Source organism: Bubalus kerabau, chromosome 4, assembly GCF_029407905.1.
Source record: "Bubalus kerabau isolate K-KA32 ecotype Philippines breed swamp buffalo chromosome 4, PCC_UOA_SB_1v2, whole genome shotgun sequence".
NCBI classification, from domain to species: domain Eukaryota; kingdom Metazoa; phylum Chordata; class Mammalia; order Artiodactyla; family Bovidae; genus Bubalus; species Bubalus kerabau.
In genome coordinates, this window is record NC_073627.1 from 131,481,816 (window position 1) to 131,505,525 (window position 23,710).

The 23,710-nt window shown below is 37.6% G+C and overlaps 1 protein-coding gene across 6 annotated transcripts in view; it reads left to right on the forward strand.

Moving 5' to 3' along the window:
• The first annotated feature begins 360 nt into the window (after positions 1-360).
• STX17 (syntaxin 17) overlaps positions 361-23,710 on the forward strand; it is an 86,332-nt gene continuing 62,982 nt past the window's right edge. For 3 of the 6 annotated variants that reach the window (XR_008713715.1, XR_008713714.1, XM_055578657.1), the window contains exons 1-3: positions 361-512; positions 11,931-12,116; positions 23,577-23,642. Coding sequence is in view for 4 of the 6 variants with exons in the window: in XM_055578657.1 (XP_055434632.1) it covers positions 11,994-12,116; positions 23,577-23,642 (189 nt within the window). In the remaining 2 variants the exon portion in view is untranslated. Of the gene's footprint in view, positions 624-648; positions 897-1,829; positions 1,850-11,930; positions 12,117-23,576; positions 23,643-23,710 lie in introns of those variants that run through there. The other 3 variants (XM_055578658.1, XM_055578659.1, XM_055578660.1) reach the window with 3 other exon arrangements.

Sequence of the window (23,710 nt, forward strand, 5' to 3'; positions counted from 1 at the left end):
CCCACTCCAGTGTTCTTGCATGGAGAATCCAGGGACAGGGGAAGCCTGGTGGGCTGCCGTCTATGGGGTCGTACAGAGTCGGACACGACTGAAGCGACTTAGCAGCAGCAGCAGCAGCAAAGAGGTAACAACATCCGGCCGGCCCACCAGTAAAATTCCTAGAAGAGCAGAAAATGCGACCGAAAAAGATCGCAAAATGTAAAAGGCTATACATATGTGACTTGTCTCACACTTAAAACACAACAAACAGACTTAAAAAGCAATTGTGCGTCTCCTTCCTCCTAGCTCCAGTGTTACTGCCCCACAACAAATAAAGATCAGCTTGTAAGACAGCCCAGAGCGGCGACCGCGTTTGTGTGTGTGTGTTTGGGAGTGCCGGCCACACCCCGCAAAGCAGGACCTGGGCGGGAGGGGGCGTGGCGGAGCACCGTCCGCCTATCGCGACGCCCCGCCCCCGTGGCCCCTGCGCCTGCGCCCTGCGCACCTATCGGCCTCCAGCGCCCCGGCGGGAGGTAAGGGGCTCGCGAGAGGCCGCCTCGCGGGTGTCAGGCCGTGACCGAAGTGGTGGGCAGGGTGCCAGCACCGGGCGCGGGAGGGACACCCCACAGGAAGCAGGGCATCAGGTCGGAAGTGCGAGCGCTGTGGGGTCTCGACTCGACTTCTAGAAGTGGCGTTTTCGGTTGTGGAGGCGCTGTTCGAAGCGGGTATAAGGAGGCGGCCGACTGGGCGAGCTTGACGGCCTCCCGGCTCTCGGGGTGGAAAAGTTTCCGTCTTCTGCCCTGCCCGTTGACGCACTGTGGGTCCCAGATCGTCAGGGTAGCCGGAGTCTCGGTCCAGAGGCTGGCCCGTTCCTGGGCGGGAGTGAGGGGAGACGGCGTTTGGTTTCTGTGGCCCAGGTGCGCGGTGGATGACACTGAGAGGGACGGTACGAGGCTCAAGGGAAGTGAGGGGAGGTCCTGGGGCGCGAGGTGGGAGCTGGCCTCCTGTCAGCCAGACCGGCGAGAGGGCGGTGGATCGCAGAAAGCCCCACATCTAAGTCCCCTCCCCCCCTTTTTAAAATTCGGAATCGGAGGCTCACAAAACAGATCATATGGGAAGTAGGTCCAAGGGCCTTGACTTTTCTTTCCAAAGTCAGTACCCTTTCCCCCAGTCAGAAACACTAGGCGACGTGCTTGAGGGAATTATTAGGTGCCACCGGTGTGGGCAAATGTGGGAAGGTGTTCATCGCTTTTTTTGGAAGGGGGCATTGCCTGCAATTTTGGACTTTTCCTGAGAAATGGGACTTTTCGCTTATAAATAACCTTAAGTAATTTGGTTAATATCCCAGTACTTTTTCCTTATTGAGTAGTATGATACTCAGCTGGTGATAGTTGTAAGCACTCAAGGTTAAGTTTGTAAAGCACCTGGCACCCTCACCTCACCTCCGCCGCAAGTGTTAAGTGCCGTGAATACGATTGCAGTTCTTTGACTTCTAAATGTTTGTCTAATGTGAAACAGTTCACATATTATTTTAAAAGCCTTTTTACTTTGAAATAATTTTACAATTACAGAAAAGTTACAAAAGTATCTGAATTGTCTACAGTTTCCTTTAATGTTAACATCTCATATAACTATAATACAGTTAGTTACCAAAAGGAAGAAATTAGTATCGGTACAACACTGTTAACTAAATCACCAACTTTCTTCAGACTTCATCACTTTTTATATTAACGGCCTTTTTCTGTTTCAGGATCCAATCTAAGATCCTACGTTGCATTTAGTTGGCATGCCTCCTTAGTCGTCTACAATCTGTCACAACTTTGAAGTCTTTTCCTGTCTTTCATGACCATTGCACTTTTGGAGAGTCCTGGTCAGTTATTTGTAGTGTGTTCTTCAGTTGGGCTTTGTCTGATGTTTTCTCAGAATGAGATTAAGGTTGTGTATTTTTGTTAATACCACAGAAGTGTATTTGCCCTTCTCAATAGTTTATCATAAGGGAGTGCATGAAATGACACTATTGTTGATCACTTGGTTAAGGTGGTATCTGCTGGGATTCTCTACTGTAAAATAACTATTTTCCCCTTTGTATTTAGTTAGTGTCTTGGGGTAGAACTTTTAAACCATTCATTTTCCCCTCAAGCTTTAATTTGCTGATTTTAGCATCCATTAATGGATCTTGCCTTCAGTAATTATTACTGTGATGTTTTGTTTCCTCCATTCCTTGTTAATTTATTAATTGGAATTTTTTGGTAAGGAAGAGCTGTCCCTTTATCCTACTTCTTTATTAATTTTTTGTATCAGTACGGACTCATTGATTTCTCTATTGGTTGTTTTCCTACACTTTTGTTATTTTATGTCTCAAGTTGTTCCAACTTCCTCCATTGGAAGTTTTTTTCAGATTTCTTCCTGTGCCCTTTTAATAGACCCTCACCCCCCCTTCTTTTTTTTTTTTTTAACTGCCTTACTTTTTGGCATCATAAGATGCTCCAGGCTTCTCTTAACGTTTTCCCTATCCTGGAATCCACCAGTTCTCCAAAGACCCCTGGTTTCTTTTTTGGAGAGTACTATTTAAACACCAAAGGATCTGGGCTCTAGGTGTGCTCATTGCTACTGGCATATCATCGTTTCTGGTACCTGGCAGAAGACATCTAGGAAGGGGTGTGTGTGTGTGTATTTTATATATATGCACGCTCAGTCCCTCAGTCATGTCCAACATTTTGCAACCCTATAGATTGTAGTCCACCGGACTCCTCTGTCCATGGTATTCTCCAAGCAAGAATACTGGGGTGGGTTGCCATTTCCTCCTCTAGGGGATCTCCCTGACCCAGGTATCAAACCAGCATTTCCTGTGTCTCTTGCATTGGTAGACATAGTCTTTACCACTTGTGCCACCTAAGGAAGCCCATTGTATATGTATAAATGTGTGTATTTCTAGCTAGATACAGTCATCCCTTAGTATCCAAGAGAATGGTTCCAGGACCTGCTGCTGCTGCTAAGTCACTTCAGTTGTGTCCGACTCTGTGCGACCCCATAGACGGAAGCCTACCAGGCTCCTCCCTCCCTGGGATTCTCCAGGCAAGAACACTGGAGTGGGTTGCCATTGCCTTCTTCAATGCAGGAAAGTGAAAAGTGAAAGTGAAGTCGCTCAGTCGTGTCCGACTCTTCAAGACCCCATGGACTGTAGCCTACCAGGCTCCTCCGTCCATGGAATTTTCCAGGCAAGAGTACTAGAGTGGGTTGCCATTGCCTTCTCTGCTAGGACCTGCAGCAGATAGCAAAATCACTCAGGTTCCATAGTTGACTTTTTGTATCTGCAGTTCTGTATCTGCAGATTCAAGTAACTGTAGATCATGTAGTATTTATTGAAAAAATTCCACTGTGGGTAGACCCTTGCAGTTCAAATCCATATTGTTCAAAGGTCAACTGTATATCTGTATATGTCATGGAGATACAGGCATACACACACACACACACACACACATATATACCCATGCATCTACAAAGATATATATTTTATTTTTATATTTATATGTGTATATATATACACACACGTAATACATATATACACACGTAATATATATATATGTATGTTTTTAAACAGGGGTTTATTCTGATACTTCTATTTCTAGAAAAATACCACATTGTTCATTATAGTCTTGCTGCTCATTTGTAACTTCTCTCTTCAACAGTGAGAAATCTGGCTTTTGTGTTCTACAAAATATTTTTTTTGTTTGTTCAATCCTAGTAATACACATAATATATTGTTAGTTTAGAATTCCTAACCCATAGTCCTATGAGAAACGAATTTACTAACTAGAGAACAGTAGAGTTGTGTGTAGTTTTTTGTTGTTGTTGTCTTTAACCTTGTGTTATCTAGTTTGTGCTGTGCTGTGCTAAGTCACTTCACTCGTGTCCAGCTCTTTGTGACCCTATGGACTGTAGCCCACCAGGCTCCTCTGTCCATGGGATTCTACAGGCAAAAATACCAGAGTGGGTTGCCATGCCCTCCTCCAGGGATCTTCTTGACCCAGGTGCCAAACCTGCATCTTACATCTTCTGCATTGGCAGGCAGATTCTTTACTACTAGTGCCACCTGGGAAGCCCAGTATCTCACATCTAGACACTAGTGTCCAGCATCTGTTTTCCAAAGTCACCTATATTAGTTATTTTCCTCCACCACTTCTTTCAGTGTGGTTATGTTCATTTGTAATACAGTTTATTTTTCATAGTTTGTATTTCATTGTGGGTTCCCCCACATTTTGTTGTTTTTGTTTTTTAATGTACAGAATTTCACCTTTTGTGGTATACAGTTCTGTAAGTTTTGATAAGTATATTTTAATTGTGTATCCACCATCATTGTCATGATACAATTCTGTTTGTTGCTCCACATATTCCATTACACTTGAAAAAAAAGTCAAAAGTAATACAACTCTGCAGAAGTTTGTGAAATTAGTCATTTTTGTGTTCCCACTAGCTTTTTTGTAGGCATATTTAAAATATTTGTGATGTTAATGTAAATATATTTTGTATCCTGTGTTTGAATTATACCATAAATATTTCCCAGTTTTTTGACTGAAAAATCAAGAAATGCTGAAAATATTTTCAACTCGTTATTTAGTCACACTCTTAAGCCACATTTTGTATTGAATTAAGACCTTCCCTTAATAGCTTATAAATGTTATTTGAACTTCTTTGTCATCAGAGTAACTGTTGGACAATTTTGTTGCAGTAACACTATACCTTATGCAGTTGTTTGAATGTTATGTTCTCCTCTTAGTTTTATATAGACATTTTATTATACTTTTATAGAAATGGAAATGGTAGAAAGAAAAAAAAAAAAACTCTCTAGAAGGAAACCAGGAGATGGAAAAGTCTCTTGGGGAGCTCTTGGGCCAGAACTTCTGCCCTGAAAGATGGCCCTTATGAGACAGCAGGTTTTTCCTTCAGCACAAAATGCTAAGGGGCAAAGTCATGTACTCTGACCTGGAAATAGCACTTTTTGAATTCAAAAAAGAAAGTTGTCATCATAGCATAGGGGAACAGTGAAGATAAGCCAAATAGTCAATAATTTGGGTTTGTCAAGTACACCGAAAACTGATTAATGAAAGAGAAAGCAGAATCGTTTGAGTTGTATCTCAAATGCTACCTACAGTTGAGAGGCAGATGGGCTATAAAAGAGTGACTAGACAGAGGGAGCACCTTGCAAAGCCAAAAGTAGAGATTGGGTGATATTTCAACAGCGTGAGTGGATTACTTATGAACATTGTATTTTCTTGCTCATATGATAGGGAACTCTTGGAAGTGTTTGTCCGAAGAAGAAGCATGTTGCCTTTGGTGTTTTAGATATATTAATTGGTGATAATCTATGGGGGAAAATTGGAGAGGGGAAAGAGACTAAAGGAAGGCCAAATAAGACCCTTGTAATATGCTATGCATATTGTGCTGTTTGACTAGAGTGATAGATTAGAAGTAGTGTAGAAGAGACATGTGAAGGCATGTTTTAGTTCCTTTAGCATTGGAATATCAGTTTGAATACCAGGTACTTTCAAAACCATTTTGATAGGAATAATAGTATATATAAAGATAGCTTCTTAAATAATCTACATAGTGGAAGAAAACACAAGAGGCAATGTGATAAACTAGGAAATGATGTTAGACAAGTAATAGATAATTTATGAGGCTATTATGTGTTATATATAATAAGAGAAAGACATTCCCTATAGCACAAGCAGGCAGTTGATGAAAGAAGACATGCAAATAGATAATAAATCAATCTTATTAGTAATTTAAAGAATGCAAAATAAATAAGGAGACACCATTTTTGTCACCAGTTGAATGTCTAAGAAGAATGATAATATGAGATACTGGTTGGAGTATGGATAAATGGACATTTAAAATTTTTTAAAATTGAAGATTCAGTTCAGTTCAGTCACTCAGTCGTGTCCAACTCTTTGCGACCCCATGAATCGCAGCACGCCAGGCCTCTCTGTCCATCGCTAACTCCCGGAGTTTACCCAAACTCATGTCCATCGAGTCGGTGATGCCATCCAGCCATCTCATCCTCTGTCGTCCCCTTCTCCTTTTGCCCCCAATTCCTTCCAGCATCAGGGTCTTTTCCAATGAGTCAACTCTTCACATGAGGTGGCCAAGGTATTGGAATTTCAGCTTCAGCATCAGTCCTTCCAATGAACACCCAGGACTGATCTCCTTTAGGATGGACTGGTTGGATGTCCTTGAAGTTCAAGGGATTCTCAAGAGTCTTCTCCAACATCACAGTTCAGAAGCATCAATTCTTCGGCGCTCAGCTTTCTTCACAGTCCAACTCTCACATCCATACATGACCACTGGAAAAACCATAGCCTTGACTAGACGGACCTTTGTTGGCAAAGTAATGTCTCTGCTTTTGAATATGCTGTCTAGGTTGGTCATAACTTTCCTTCCAAGGAGTAAGCGTCTTTTAATTTCATGGCTGCAGTCACCATCTGCAGTGATTTTGGAGCCCCCAAAAATAAAGTCTGATACTGTTTCCGCTGTTCCCCATCTATTTGCTGTTCCTCAATGAAGTGATGGGACCAGATGCCATGATCTTAGTTTTCTGAATGTTGAGCTTTAAGCCAACTTTTTCACTCTCTTCTTTCACTTTTCATCAAGAGGCTTTTTAGTTCCTCTTCACTTTCTGCCATAAGGGTCCCCATCTATTTACCATGAAGTGATGGGACCAGATGCCATGATCTCCGTTTTCTGAATGTTGAGCTTTAAGCCAACTTTTTCACTCTCCTCTTTAATTTTCATCAAGAGGCTTTTTAGTTCCTCTTCACTTTCTGCCATAAGGGTAGAAAGTGTGCCATCTGCGTATCTGAGGTTATTGATATTTCTCCTGGTAATCTTGATTCCAGCAGTATCAAGTAACAGTAAGAAAAGGCAAAATGGATGTATAGTTGACATAAAATACTGTTATTTTTTCTGGTATACAACATAATGATTCAACAATTGTATCCATTATGAATTTAACATCATGATAAGTCTAGTAACCATCTGTCATCCTGCAAGGTCATTACAGTATTATTGACCAAATTCTCTGTGCTGTACCTTCATCCCTATGACTTTATAACTGGAAATCTCACCCATTTCACCCACTACACTGCCTTCTTTCTGATGACCACCAGTTTGTTCTCTGTATCTATGGGTCTGTTTCTGTTCTGTTTTTCTTTTTAAATTTCAGGTATTTGTGAAGTCATATGATATTGGTCTTTCTCTGACTTATTTCACTTAACAGAATACCCTCTAAGTTCATCCATGTTGTTGCGAGTGGCAAGATTTCATTCTTTTTTGTGGCTGAGTAATAGTCCATTGTGTGTGTGTGTGTGTGTGTGTGTGTGTGTGTGTGTGTGTGTATCACATCTTCTTTAGCCATTCATCTATCTTCAAACACTTAATAGTTGCTTCCATATCTTGCTAATGTGAATAATGCTCTATGAGCATAGGGGTGCATGTATCTTTTCAATTACTGTTTTCATTTTCTTCAGATAAACACCCAGAATTAGAATTGCTAAATCATATGACAGTTCTGTTTTTAATTTTTTTAGTAACTTCCATGCTGTTTTCTATAGTGGTTGCACCAATTTATATTCCCACCACAGTGCATAAGGGTTCCCTTTTTTCCACATCCTTGCCAACAACCAGCATTAATTATTTCTTGTCTTTTTTGATGATAGCCATTTTGACAGGTGTGAGGTGCTTTTGACTAACTTTTCCCTGATAATTAGTGATACTGACAATCTTTTCATGTGTCCTAGGAAAAAAATGTCTATTTAGATTCTCTACCAATTTTTTAATTGGATTATTTTTTGATATTGAGTTGTGTGAATTAAAATTCCATGGACAGAGGAGCCTGGTAGGCTACAGTCCATGGGGTCACAAAGAGTCGGACACGACTGAGCAACTTCACTTTCACTTTGTATATTTTGGATATTAATGCCTTATCAGATACATTATTTGCAAATATCTTTTCTCATTTAGTAGGTTACCTTTTTGTTTTGTTGATGGGCTCCTTCCCTGAGAAAGCTTTTTAGTTTGATGTACTCCTATTTGTTTGTTTGCTTTTGTTGCCCTTTCCTGAGGAGAAAGATCTAAAAATGTTGCGGAGACCAATGTCAAAGAGTGTACTGTCTGTGTTTTCTTCTAGGAGCTTTGTGGCTTCAGGTCTTTCATTTAAGTCTTTAATCCAGGTAAATGGACACTTTGATATGTCCTTCTCCAGATATGTTGCTAGTGGGAATGTAAATAGGCACAACCTTTTTTGGGACTTCTAATATTAAAAGCCTTAAAAAATGTGTCTTCCTGTTAATTCTACTTCCAGGTATTTATTTTAAAGAAATAATCATAGATGGTTGTATGGACTTATATGTAAGGAGGGTAATTACACTGTGGTGTAGTTTATAATAGGGGAAAAATGAAAACATCCTAAATAGCCAACATTAGATGATTAAATCATTGAACATCTATATAATGTGATACTATGCTGCTATAAAAAACATTATAGAAAAATAATTACATGGAAACATTTTTATTATATTTAATCAGGTTGTTCAAAATAAATCTTTTATTTGTTCTTTTATTCATACCTTCCTTTGTTCACCCAGTAACAGTATACTTTATTACATTTTTTTGCTCCTTGCCATTCTTTTCCTTTGGGTTTATTTTCTTTATTGTTAAATCATGCCTTTTAGTAGTTCTTTTAATAAAGGGCTTTGTAATAAACTCGGTCTTTGTAGGTCTGAAAATGATTATTTTACTCTCACTTATAAATAATAATTAATCTGGATATATATCAAATCACCACTTTGAAGATATTTCTGTCTTTTGCTATGTTGCTTTGATGAAAAGTTTGCTGCTTTTGTTGTTTTAGTTTGTCTTTTATATCTGCTTTGCTTTTTAAAATAGTTTTTCCTTAATGTTCTGAAATTTCCCATCTGTGTATTTTGGTAAATTTTTTTTTTTTAATGCTACTTGGTGCTTATATGCATTTTCAGTTTGAAATTTTACATCTTAATTCTTAGCATATTCTCTTTGAATAGTGCCTTTTCAGTTCAGTTCAGTTGCTCAGTCGTGTCTGACTCTTTCCAACCCCATGGACTGCAGTACGCCAGGCTTCCCTGTCCGTCACCAAGTCCTGGAGCCTACTTAGACTCATGTCCATCGAGTCAGTGATGCCATCCAACCATCCCATCCTCTGTCATCCCCTTCTCCTCCAGCCTTCAATCTTTCCCAGCATTAGGGTCTTTTCCAATGAGTCGGTTCTTCACGTGAAGTGGTCAAAATATTGGGGTTTCAGCTTCAGCATCAGTCCTTCCAATGAATATTCAGGACTGATTTCCTTTAGGATAGACTGGTTGGATCTCCTTGCAGTCCGACGGACTCAAGAGTCTTCTCCAACACCACAGTTCAAGAGTATCCATTCTTCGGCGCTCAGCCTTCTTCCAAGTCCAGCTCTCACATCCATACATGACCACAGAACAAACCGTAGCCTTGACTAGACGGACCTTTGTTGGCAAAGTAATGTCTCTGCTTTTGAATATGCTATCTAGGTTGGTCATAACTTTCCTTCCAAGGAGTAAGCGTCTTTTAATTTCATGGCTCCAGTCACCATCTGCAGTGATTTTGGAGCTTAATGGAGACTTAATGACTCTGGTTCAGTTCAGTTCAGTTCAGTTGCTCAGTCGTGTCCGACTCTTTGCGACCCTATGAATCGTAGCAGGCCAGGCCTCCCTGTCCATCACCATCTCCCGGAGTTCATTCAGACTCACATCCATTGAGTTGGTGATGCCATCCAGCCATCTCATCCTCTGTTGTCCCCTTCTCCTCCTGCCCCCAATCCCTCCCAGCATCAGTCTTTTCCAATGAGTCAACTCTTTGCATGAGGTGGCCAAAGTACTGGAGTTTCAGTTTTAGCATCATTCCTTCCAAAGAAATCCCAGGGCTGATCTCCTTCAGAATGGACTGGTTGGATCTCCTTGCAGTTCAAGGGACTCTCAAGAGTCTTCTCCGACACCACAGTTCAAAAGCATCAATTCTTTGGCGCTCAGCTTTCTTTATAATCCAACTCTCACATGCATACATGACCACTGGAATGTGACTCCTACTTGTTATTGAGCTTCTCATTTTATCCTTTATGTTGCTTATCTTCTTTTTCCTTTTTCCTTTGTTCTGACTGATAGCTTACAGCCGATAGTTCTCTTTCCAGCTACAAAATTTACTGTTTAGCCCACCTTTGGAGGTTTTTATTTGTAGATTTTTTACTTGGCTTATTTTCAGATTGGCCTGTTAGTGTTTCATAATATTATCTAATTTAAAAAAAAAATCTGTTTCTTTATATTTTTATTTTAAAATGTACCAATTTTAATTTCATTTTTAGATTACTTTATTATCTCTAGACCCTGAGCTATGAATTTTCCCATTTTGTTGGGTCTGTTGACCAACTCTTTTGACTGAATTTTCCTGTGCACTCTAATGTCCACTAACCACTTTAGCTGTTAGACTCTTTATTTGTGGTGGCTGGAGATTTTCCTTTTCTGCTTTCAAGCTTAGATCAAATGTAAAGACCAAGTTTCTGGTGGATAAGATAATTTGTATAACCAACACTTCAAAGAGAGAAACATTATTTAAAGTAATAGTTTTTAATGTTTGTGGAGTGATAGAGTGTTTTGATAATTTCATGAAAGCAATTGACTCTATCTTCTGAAATAATTAAAAAATAGTCCTAGTTTTTTGTAAAGATTCAGTGACTCCTCCAAGTCCTGAACCCTTATCTGTATGTGCCCCAGTCTAGGATACCACAATGAAATTAACATAGTCAACTCATTTATTTTTAATATGGGAGAGGTTGTGGCTAATTAGATAGCATGAAAACATGATGTACAGGAGTGGTTTTCAAGCTTGCTTAGGCAGTGGAGACCTTTATTTACATAAAATAAAATAAGTTCAAATTTATGAAATTAATGAAACAAAATTTTCTGAAGCTGAAGCAGGTGTGGGGTCCTGGAGCCTGCCCACTTGACAGCTTTTATCATCACCTACCCTGACCCCAAAGACATAACCCTAGACTCTCTGCAACACTGGTAGAAAAACTACTGGTGAATTAGAAAGAACTTTTGATTGTACTCTCAGGAATACTGGGTTCTTATTCCATCTCTGTCACTGGTTACTTGTATTGATTATAGACAATGCTAATTACTCTGTAAGAAAGGGAAGAGGCAATTTAAAGAACATCAATGAGAAGAGTTGCATTTTATATTTCAAGTGTATAATTAGATATATATTGGAAATAGAGTTTGATACAGCAGAAATGTTAAGGATAAAATTTTTTCTTCCAGTTTTGCAAGTTGACACCTGTTTAGAAAACATTATTCACTGTCAAAGATACATTGGGTGATGAAGACTTGAACAGTATGCTTCTGGTTTTTTGGGAAAAGTTATTTAAATATATACATACATTATATTAAAAAGACCTGTAAAGACATACATCAAAATGGAAAAAATAGGGGGATGGGGGGAAGGAAAAATGGAAAGAGTAGCTAACTGTAAGTGAGATGATCATTGATTTTGTTTTATTCTCTATTTCCTAGTTTCTAAACATTTTAAAGTGAATATACCTAACTTGTGGGAAGGATGGGGTGGGAAGGGGGTTCAGGAGGGAGGGGACACTTGTATGGGGGACACTTGTATGCCTATGGCTGAGTCATGTTGATGTATGGCAGAGGCCATCACAATATTGTAATTATCCTCTAATTAATATAAATAAATTTAAAAACATTTTTAAGTTTGTTAACAAGCCACTCAGGTTCAGCATCAAGTTGAGTATGTGTTCAGAATATCTTACAAAATTATCTAATTGTTGGTTTTTAAAAATAATGGAAATTAATTTTTAAAATTCTTAAATATTTCCCTTTTAGGTTTTTCTGCATGAGTGGAGAAGATAATTGTTGCAAGTAGGAGAGACACAGCATTTTTTTAGGATGTCTGAAGATGAAGAAAAAGTGAAATTACGGCGTCTTGAACCAGCTATCCAGAAATTTACTAAGATAGTAATTCCAACAGATCTGGAGAGGTTAAGAAAGCACCAGATAAATATTGAGAAGGTGAGTTTTTTCATTTTCTTTCTTTTTTCCAGTTTTTTATTTTTCTACTAAAGAAACAGTTACATATTCTGATTTATATTTGTTGTGCATTTCACCTCCATTGAAAATCTCAGGCAAGAGACTTTGCTAAAACATCTAGCTCCTGTTGATTTAACAACATTGTTCATTTTTTCTGTTCTACAAATACTCCTCTCATATTATTCCTTTTTTAATGAAAAGATATAAGAATAGAATCTATGCTTTTTTAGTTGTACATAGTGATGAATTAGCAGTTAATAATTAGAATTTGTTTGATAGTTGACTATAATGTGAAGGTGATGGATTTCCGCTAAAGGGCTTGCCTTAATTTCATTCACCCAGTGGCAAGTTTTCTTAACTGTGAGAGTGTGTTCATCAGTAACTCCTGTCCTTTTCAAGTGCTTTTGGATTAAAGAGGTAAATCATTTTTTGATATGAGAGAATTTCCCAGCTTCATGGCTTCCCTTTGAGGAAACCCCAAAGTCCAAATATTAGCTAGAGGTCACCTTACGAGATAGGTAGGGAGAAGAACTAGCGTTGGGGACTATGGTGGAGGTTGCATACAACCTGGCCCAGCTAGGGTCTGATGGAGTGGTTGTGGCATTTATGGGAACATGAAGTTTACTGTGTACTGAGCATGGATTTGGCAGGTTGTGTTGTCTTATTTGCTGTGGGACAAATCAGTGGTATTTGATCTCTCAGGAGAACCTCCCCCACTACAAATTTTAAGTTGTGAGGGCTTCCATTAAATGTTTTTTGGCTGGGAGTGGGTGGGAGGTGGAAGTGGTCATTAAGCCTTTCAGTATAAACAGAATTTATCACCCTCAACTCTGTACCTTATACAAGTAAGAAGAGTGCCAGCTTTTTCTCTCATGGATACCAACTGTCTTTCTAGTACTTAAGTCTTCTGTAAAAGTTTAGAAAGTAAGTTCCAAGAAAAATAAGGTGAAAATTTCAATGCAAATATGAATAGAATTCAAGATTAACATTTCATAATCTTTTAGTTTCTTTCTTCTTTCTCCATGATAAGTATTATGACTTTTAAGGATGAAGGGGTTGTCTGGTAAACTGGTTATTCTTGTTGTGAGCAGAAATAAAGATTCCATGCTTTAATGAATAAGGAAGGCACGTTCTTTTAGCATTGTAACAGTATGGAAATGGAGTTGTTTACTTTTGATCAATGGTATCTGGGTGGGAGGTTTGATAAGGTGTGTTTCAAAGTCCTGAGCTTATGTTGAAGTGTTCAGTTAACGAGATAAGAATTTGGCAAATGAATTGATTCTGAAAGGAAGAAATAAGTGGACTGTGGTCTATGAAGACTCTTTCTTTCTTTCATTGTCCTATTTTGCCTTTGACATTTTTCCCTTTGGCACATTGCCCCTTTCTTGTATTTATTCTACACAAACATACCTGCTGTTATTACCCTCAGATCCTAGCCACATGTACCACCCGATAATCGATGGAAAGGCCAGAACCTGGGAGAAAGGTGGGTGGGGATAGAAACAGGTCTGTTACTGATTTAATTTGCTGTGCCAGACTTCAGAAAAGAAATTATTCTAGAGTTATATAGATCTTTTTCTGCCAGAACATTTTTTCCTCTAGCATTTTCTGAAAATTTTACTTTTTGAGAAACTTTTAAATGGTATCAGAATAATTTACTGTATAGGTGATGTCTGAGGCTAAGCAGTTATACTTACACTGAGCTATGTTTTAGTCCATAATCTTGATCATTCTATCTCTAGGCCTTCTAGTTTAGTTTTAATGGTGATTTTTTTAATCTATATAAGTTTGAATAGCATATTTTAGATACTTTGTGGCAGTGTAAAAACATTAAAAAGCCACTGCCTTTACTGTGGACAATAGAGTTAAGAACTAAATTTAGAGTCCAGGTGTCTAACAGTGCCTCATTTTCAAAAAGAGATAGGCTTCTTGAGGGAAGGGTGTAGAAAGATAAAATATTTATTATGTTAGCCATCAGTCATCCAATATGAATTTAAAAGAAGAAAGTCACACTGAAGGGAAATTGAAGGTAAGCCTTAGCAGAGTGATTGGGCAACATCTGAAAACAATGAGAGTAGTGTGCTGTGGACACCTGGGACTATATTCCATAGGTCCTTCAGCATTATGTTTTATTACACATGATAGACTTGATTAGAATGTAATCCTGAAATTTGAAGTGTTAGCATTTCAGCTTTGTTATCTAACATAGAATAGACTTAAGCATAGTTAATAGGAACAACAACATAATAAGCCTTGAACATAATTTTCTTTGTTTAATTTTATAGAATTTTTGGGGAAAACTTACTGTGTAGCATGCCCCACCATACACATCCTCTGATTACCTGGTTGTGGTACCTCTAGTTAACTGAGTCTTTCTGGAATAGTGCTGTTCCTTTGGCTTACTTCTCACTGCCTTTCTCTCCCACTTTCCACCCCTTCTTCAACCCTGGGTTTCAACTTTCTCTGCTCTGCTAAGTCAACTGCAACATATCCATTCTCTTTCCAGCTTCCAAAATGTTAAAGTTTCTTGTCAGTTAATATCTCCTGTTGTATTCTCATTATTCTTGTGGGTTGATCCCTTTTAAAGTTCTTTACTGTAATTTTGGTTAAATTTTGAAAAAAGGCAGAGATGAATATTTCTTTTATCTGCCAGGTTTAATGAGAAGGGAAATTATTACAGGATATAAATATATGTTAGCTTTTCATAAGTGTTGGTGTTTGCTGTTTCTTATATTTTTAGCGTTGAAAGTTATGTAAAAAATTAGGTCTCTAATCTGTAAGAAGTTTACCCTCCAGTTAAAGAAATAAGATAGGAAATAATTCAGATATGATGAGGCAACATATAATTAAGTGTGAAAATGAGTGGTATGGACTATTTAGGCAGTATGAAGCCTGAACTATGTGGTACCAAATCAGATATAATCAGTCTTGTTGATTTGTTACTTTTGATTTGGTTTCATTTATTTGTTTTTTTAACTTGTGATTACCACAAAAACTATTCCCATTTCTCTTTTTAGTATGAGAATGTTTGTTTCAATCTTACAATCACATTTCCCCCCTCATAGTTTTTTTCTGCTGGACGCCTGATTCAGTTTGCTTTCTCCTGTGTTATAGGATAGGAAAGCCTCAGCACAGGTGGTGATGATAATGGGTCTAATGGTGATAATTTCATGCTTGTCAGTGTTTGGTTAGCAATGAAAAATAGACATATCTGACTAATGAGACTTGAGGGAAAAACATGTTTGGGATATGGAACTTCTGGAAAAGACTTTTCTACTGTATAAAGATGTACACGGGAGGAAGCAGTTCTGCTGGTCTTATGTCTCCCTGTTGTATATGTAACTATAGCCAGGAGGGGATAAGTATGAGAGTGAAAACTCTTTGTTGAAGGTAATAAAGCAGACAGAACTTGGGTGCTTGACAACCTTGTAAGCTTCTGAACTAAACTACCCTTGAATTTATCATCCCACTTTTAGGGTGCTGTTTATGTGAGGTAATAAATATCTTTATTAGTAAAGCCATTTCTTTAAACTTTGAGCTTTCTGTTATTTGCAACCAAAAACATCCTAATTGTGTCCACTGTGCAAATAGACAATACAAAAAAATGACATTTTGTAAAAACAGTGCATTTTAGAAATGTTTGTCAGTGGTCCCAACTTAACTAATTTTTTAGGAGGTTATTTCTTGTAATTTCCCCCCCAACACACATTAAATCATTTAAAGCCTTTTCTCCTCTGCAGGTATTTGGAATGACAGCCTTTAATAATTAAACCTAATTTAGGTTTAACATTGTGTAGCAAACGTAGAGTCTGAGCTATTTTCTTTTTCTTAGAATTTTGTTGTGAGACATAAGGTTTCATCTATTCGGTCTTCATCCAAGACACTAATCTCTTCTACAACTTACTTGACATGTGAGCAAATAATAATAATAAAGACAGTAGCTGTTGTGTTTATCTGTTGAATGCTGTATAAAGTTTTTGTATTTATCATATTTAATCTCACAGCATCCCGATAGGTTAGCCTTTTTATTGTCTTCCTTTTTTAGGTGGGGAAGCAGACTTGGAGTGGTTAAATTACTTTCTTGAAATCACCATGCTGCTAAATATATTAATCTTCTAATATTGTGCCTGAAATATAGCATGATTTAAGTTTGTTCTCACTCTTTTTTGGTTTTTGTTTTCCTCTTAGTCTTGTCTATTGTGGAGTGTTCTATTTTTATGCTCATTTTCCAGTGAAGAAGGAAAATGGAAAAAATAGAATTGAATACTCTGGCTTTCCTACATTTATTAGCAGTATCCACTCCATTTGCTCATCTTTCAAACTTTGTTTTTTGTTCAAATCCCAACTTAGTAACATCCTGTGGAACATTACCTGGTTGACTCCATCCTGGGTCAGATACAAATACAGCATCCCCACACAGCACTGTGCAGTAGACCTTCAGGTTCACAACCATTTTAACCATTCATGGGGAGTCTGCAGAGGCCCATGATTGATCTCTAGAGAGTTGTAAAGGTAACAGTAAAATCTTTCTCATAGTGTTATTTTGAGGATTGAGATATTATATAAAGAATCCCTGAATGCAAAGTTGATACTTGGAAATGAGTTACTTAACAAGTAAGTTACTGTTTTCAGGTACTCAACATTGGTGCTGTCAGTTAATTGTTTATAATCATTAGGAGAGGCACAACATTCCTGAGATCCTTTGTGTTTGAGTTTTACATTTTTCATATATGGCAGACACAATAAGGTGAATTACTTTTAACCTCACTGTAGGGTGGATATTATTTATCTTCGTTACATGAGTAATCCTAATTTTATGGCTTATGCTCATTGGACTATCTGTTAATATTATGTAGCTTTACTTTTTGAGTCTTTGATTTTTTTCTTTTTTATTGAGTTTAATAATTTATTTGAATTGAATACTTAAACTTTTCATTATCTACAATAATCTCATCCTACCTGGTTAATCCTCCATAAAGCCATCATCTTCCCTATAAGGGGTTCTGATCATTCAGATCATTGAGATATCCTCTTATTTCTGGCAAAAGAAGCTTTTCATCTACTTTCTCTGCTTCTTTCTCATCATCTTCCCATCATACATTATACCACAAACACACTGATCTTATGTCAGTCCTTTGGATACCACATATAATTTTACAGTTCCATAGTATTTCTGGGTCTTTTTCTCTCCAACTGAAGCATTTTTTTTTTCCTACTATGCCTGTAAATTTAAATAAATCTTTTAAGTGTCAGCATAAGGTTTAAAGTGCTTTTATACCCTAAACTCCTAAATCCTGAACATTCTCTGTGTTATATCATCATAAAATTTCCCGAACCTATAATAAATAACTTGCGCTTCCCTGGTGGCTCAGATGGTAAAGAATCCTTCTACAACGTGGGAGACGTGGGTTCGATCCCTGGGTTGGGAAGATCCCTTGGAGGAGGGAACGACTACCCACTTCAGTATTCTTACCTGGAAAATCCCCATGGACAGAGGAGCTTGGCAGGCTACAGTCCATGGGGTCGCAAAGACTCAGATATGACTGAGTGACTGAGCACATAGTGAAAACATTATATAATTTTGGAAAATCATTTTTAATAATTATGATTAGCTTTTATGTTTTTATACTCTATGCAATATGAGGCAGAATTATTATCATTGTTTTTCAATTTTGAATCAGAATATACTGGAAGATGAAATGACATAAAATGTGAGCCTACAAATACATAAAGTTGTTTAAGTAGATGGTGAGGCGTTCTAGAGAGAACTCTTAGCCCGGGTACTACTCTTAGAATATTTGTTCTCCTTGCTGAGCAGGCAAAGTGAAACTGAGAGACCTGGTGTCACTGCCAAAGAGCACAAAGGGATTAATGTCAGGAAGCCTGAAAATGCCTGTGCAGAGGTGTTCATCACACGGTGGTGTGGGTTTATAATCAGGGTTATCCAAAATGATAAACTAGAAGAGAGGGCAAAAGGAGACAAGGTGTTCACCAGGATGAGAATGGTGGACACGGCTTTTTCTCACCAGCATAAGAATGTGCTTTGGTCTCTTTTGGGAAAGTCTAGGGGAAAGGCTCGGAGAAGGCAATGGCACCCCACTCCAGTACTCTTGCCTGGAAAATCCCATGGACGGAGGAGCCTGGTAGGCTGCAGTCCGTGGGGTCGCTAAGAGTCAGACATGACTGAGCGGCTTCACTTTCACTTTTCACTTTCATGCACTGGAGAAGGAAATGGCAACCCACTCCAGTGTTCTTGCCTGGCGAATCCCAGGGACGGGGGAGCTTGGTGGGCTGCCGTCTATGGGGTCGCACAGAGTTGGACACGACTGAAGCGACTTAGCAGCAGCAGCAGCAGGGGAAAGGCTGTTTCTGTGAATGTTGGATTCTCTGCTTGTGCCTGTTCCACTGGTATACCATGAGGCCATGAGACACATGAAGAACAACATGAATGCATGTGGTGAGACAAAACATCTTCCTGAAATGACTGAAAAACTGTATCTATGATTTTTTTTTTTCTGTAGTTGTTTTTCCTCTTTCTTGGTCCAGTTTATTCATAGCAGTTAAGGGTATCTATTAGAAGTTGCAGTATCCAGCAGAGGAAAAGAACGGAATCTGAATCACATTGGGGATGTCATTCTGAGTTCCATCCACCTTGAAATATTGGGGCAAAGCTTAGTGGCCTGGAAGCCACATAAGAGCAAATAGTGCTGAGACAAATCCTTCTGCCCACTCTGTGAAAAGTGTATATCCAATAGCATCTAGAAAATATTTCCTTCCAAAGTTGCTATGTTTAAAAACCTTTTAGAGAGAAGCCCTAAGGAGAAGCCCTTGGCAAAGGCAAACTGTTTTATGAAATCTCTTGACAGGTAATCTGCTCATCATTCCTTTTCCGTCTCTTTGAATCGAGTCTTTGATATTTTCTATGTAGACAGTCATGATGACAGACTGTTTTATTTTTTCCTTTCTAATCTTTGCCTGCCTACTTCCTTCTTTCTTTTCTCTCTTCTGTTTCCTCTCCTTCCCCTCTCCTCCTCCCTTCCTTCCTTCCCTCCTTTGCTTTCTTCTCTCACTTCCTTTCTTACCTTATTGTCCTGGCTATGGCCTCCAGTGCAAGATCAGAACTCCTTACCTTGTTCTCAATATTAGGGAATGATCTTTTACCACCACTCATGATGTTAACTGTAGAGTTTTTACAGATGCTTCTATGAGATTGAGGATGTTAACTTCTTTTTTAAGTTTCTGATAAGTTTTATAATGAATAGATATTTAACAAATGGTTGTCTTTAAATCTACTATCTTGCTCTTTTTGTCTGTTTGTTCCATCTATTCTTTCTCCCCCTTTTTTTTTTTTTCATGTTTTACTCCCTTTTGGATTAATTGCATATTTTTAAGATTGTGTTTTTTTCTCTTTTATTGGCTTATTAATTATACCTCTATGTTTTTATTTTTAAATGGTTCCTTTACAGTTCAGAGTATTCATCTTGAACTTATGATAGTCTACCTTCAAGTAATGTGTTATATATATATCACTTCACATATAAAAATTTTATGACAATGCACTTCAATTTCTTCTCTCAGAATCTATGTAGTATTATTGTAATATAATTTATGTCCGTCTAGTCAAGGCTATGGTTTTTCCAGTGGTCATGTATGGATGTGAGAGTTGGACTATAAAGAAAGCTGAGTGCTGAAGTATTGATGCTTTTGAACTGTGGTGTTGGAGAAGACTCTTGAGAGTCCCTTGGACTGCAAGGAGATCCAACCAGTCCATCCTAAAGGAGATTAGGCCTGTATTCTTTGGAAGGACTGATTTTGAAGCTGAAACTCCAGTACTTTGGCCACCTGATGCAAAGAGCTGACTCATTTGAAAAGATCCTGATGCTGGGAAAGATTGAGGGCAGAAGGAGAAGGAGATGACAGAGGATGAGATGGTTGGATGGCATCACTGACTCAGTGGACATGGGTTTGGGTGGACTCCAGGAGTTGGTGATAGACAGGGAGGCCTGGCGTGCTGCGGTTCATGGGGTCGCAAAGAGTCGGACACGAGTGAGCAACTGAACTGAACTGATTTTACCATTTTCAGTGCTCTCACTTTTTTGTAGAGACAGGTTTCTGTCTGGTAGTGTTTTCTCATCAACCTGAAGGACTTCCTTTCACATTTCTTGTAGTGCAGTTTTGCTGGTGATAATGAATTCTGCTTGCTTTTTGTGTTTGGAAAAAAGTCTTATTTGGCCTTCAATTGAAAAAAAAATATTTTTTCTGGGTATAGAATTCTAGGTTGACTTTTAGATTGTTTTAGTACTTTCAAGATGTTGCTTCAGTGTTTTCTGGTTTGCACTGTTTATCACAAGAAGTCTTCTATCATTCTTATCTGTGTTCCTCTGTACTTCACATCTTTTTTCCTCTTACTGTTTTTTAGATTTTACTATCACTTGTTACGCATTAGTATACATTTCTTCATTTTCTTATTTATGGTATTCCTTGAGTTTCTTGGATCTGTGGATTTATAGTTTTTACCAAATTTGGAAAAGCTTTGGCCATTCATTTTTCTTTTTTTCCTTCCTTGTTGAGATATAACTGACATGCAGAACTGTGTAAGGTGTACAACATAATGATTTGACTTACATATATCATGAAATGATTATCACAAAGAAATAATGAATGCCCATCATCTCATACAGATACAAAATAAAAGAAAAAAAATAGATTAGGATTTACTCTCTGTTTAATAACTTTTGTATGTAACATGCAGCAGTGGTAATTATCTTAATCATACATTATCTCCCTGGTTCTTATATATCTTATGACTGAAAGTTTGTATCTTTTGTCCATAAACTATATGATTCCTTCTTTATAAGGAATTCCTTCTTTAGTTGTGGAAAATCTTTTCTGGTAGTCTTTAAGTTGTTCTCATCCATACTTGCTCTGAAAATTTTGGTGCACCTGTGGGAGGAGGTGAGCTCAGGATCTTCTTACTCTACCATCTCAGCCACTATCTTATTAATTTTTCACATATTTTTTCTCTCCTTCAGGGAGTCCAACTTCATAACAGTTGCTTTCAGTTTTCAATGTTGCTTTCAATTGGCCTTTGATTATTGATACTATATTCATTTATTGGCCATCTTTTTTTTCTGTTTCATTTTGGATGGTTTCTGTTTTACATCTTTAAATTTACTAATCTTTTCTTTGCATGTCTTAACCTGTTCAATCCATCCATTTCATTTTTCATTTCAGCTACCTTTTTAATTTTAGGAATTGAATAAAAACTATCTTTCATATCTCCATATCTTCAGTTTTCTTCAGCTTTCTTAAACATGGAATACATCATAACTTTTAATATCTTTGTCTTAATTCCATTATCTCTATCATATCTAAGTCTGTTTCTGTTGATTGGTTTTTCTTATTATAGATCATATTTTCCTGCTTTTTTTTTTTTTTTTGCATACATGCTGCTGCTGCTGCTAAGTCGCTTCAGTCATGTCTGACTCTGTGTCAGACATGTCCCCATAGACGGCAGCCCACCAGGCTCCCCTGTCCCTGGGATTCTCCAGGCAAGAACACTGGAGTGGGTTGCCATTTCCTTCTCCAATGCATGAAAGTGAAAAGTGAAAGTGAAGTCGCTCCGTCGTGTCCAACTCTTAGCAACCTCATGCATGGTAATTGTTTATTGGATGCCAGACATTCTGAATTTGTTGGATACTGAATATTCCAAAATTTCTTTGAGTACTTTTGAACTTTATTTATTCTGAGATACATTTAAGTTATTTAGGACCAGTTTGATCCTTTTGAGGCTCTTTTAAGCTTGCAGAGGATCAGAACTGCCTTTGTTCCAGGCCTAACTTTCCCTCACACAGTACAGTACTTTGGAGTACTCTGCCTGATTCCAGTATGTTGAGAGATTTTTCTACTCTGACTGGTGGTCACATGAACTGTTTCTGGGCTTGTGTGATTTTGGGGGATGAGCCTACCTGGTCTTTTTCAGTGATTCTTTTTCTGACGTCAGGTAGTTTCCTTATGTGTTTGTGCTGCTCTGTACTCAGCTGAAGACTCAAAAGCAAAACCCACCAGATCTCTGGAACTCTCTCTGTATGGTCCTCTCCTGTTAATGCAGTTATATCCTCACATGCAGCTTTTTCTTCTCTGATACTCTGCTCCATGAATTCTTGCAGCCCTGACTTCTCTGGATTCTCTGTTTCCTTAACATTAATTTTTATTAAAAATATCATGACAGATTAGTATTAAGTAATGAATTTTAAAATGACTTGTTTTCACATATGTATCTTTGGCTTCCATTCCCTTATTTTATTAATATAACACTATCTAAAAGAGCATTTATACTGAATCTGCTGGCATCATTCAATTTTTATTAGAAGTGAAAGTAGTAAATTTTAAATTTATTTGATTGGGTAGTGGTTTTAAGTTTATGTTTGGCAAATATATTTTCAATATAGTCTCGTTATTTTTAAGCGTAATGGCTATTGTTTAGTTCTTAGATGTAAAAAAAATTCAGGAGTTATCAAGAGTTTTTTTTTTTTTGCTGCATTGTGAACAATAGAGAATATAAAAATACCCTGGAAAAAATTTTAGTGCTCTACTTTTATAATCTGTTAGGCCTTCTGTGTATATATGGGACATTTTCATGTTTATGTGCTTTCAGAATATTTCTAGGATGATTTTGTGTGTATGTGTGTGTGTGTGGGTGGTATACCAAAAATATGTTTGATGTCATTATTCACATCTACTGACATCTTAATTATTTGGATTTTAAAAATTTCAACCAAAAATAATATGTGATATTTGACATTGTTTATATTTTGTGCAAATATTGTCATGTTACCAGATTTTGCTATGGTTCTTCTCAAATGAAAAATTTTTCATTATGCTCATTAAATTTCTTAGATGAAACTGTGAAAACTAAACATTATCTAGGTAAAAAGCTAAAATATATAAAATGTGCATTCTCATTTTTACATACTTTCTAGTCTGTGATATCGATGTTCCTTTTTCTCAAATGAGATTTTAGTTTTCAGTAGTTGACGCTGTCATTAACAGACATTTCAGAATCTTCATGTATAGTAAGAATATCTGATGAATGCTGTTAATCTTTTCATTTTTCACATTCTTTTACATTCTCAGTATTTATTTTTTTCACCTCCAAGGAGTATGCATTATAGACAAAATACATACTCTTTTTCAGTAAAAGAAAGTAAAGTATTTAGTGGTTTTTATTTGTTTTACCATTTGCCAGAATTTTGTGTGTAATGTTTTTGAAAACTTCCTACCTGTATGGTCTTTGGACAGTTAATTCCCACTACTAAGTCAGTAACTTTTTTAGCTGGCATGTTTAAGTTTGGGTGGGTGAGTGGGGATTTTTGTGGTAAACTGGGGATAATCACTTAGTGATTAAAAAAAATTCAGTACCTTTCCTTTTCTTTCGTACAGTATCAGAGGTGCAGAGTATGGGACAAGTTGCATGAAGAGCATATCAATGCAGGACGTACAGTTCAGGTAAGGCTATTTTATTGTTTCAGGTAAATCAATATGAAAAAGACAGTCTTAATTAAATTTTGCTAAAA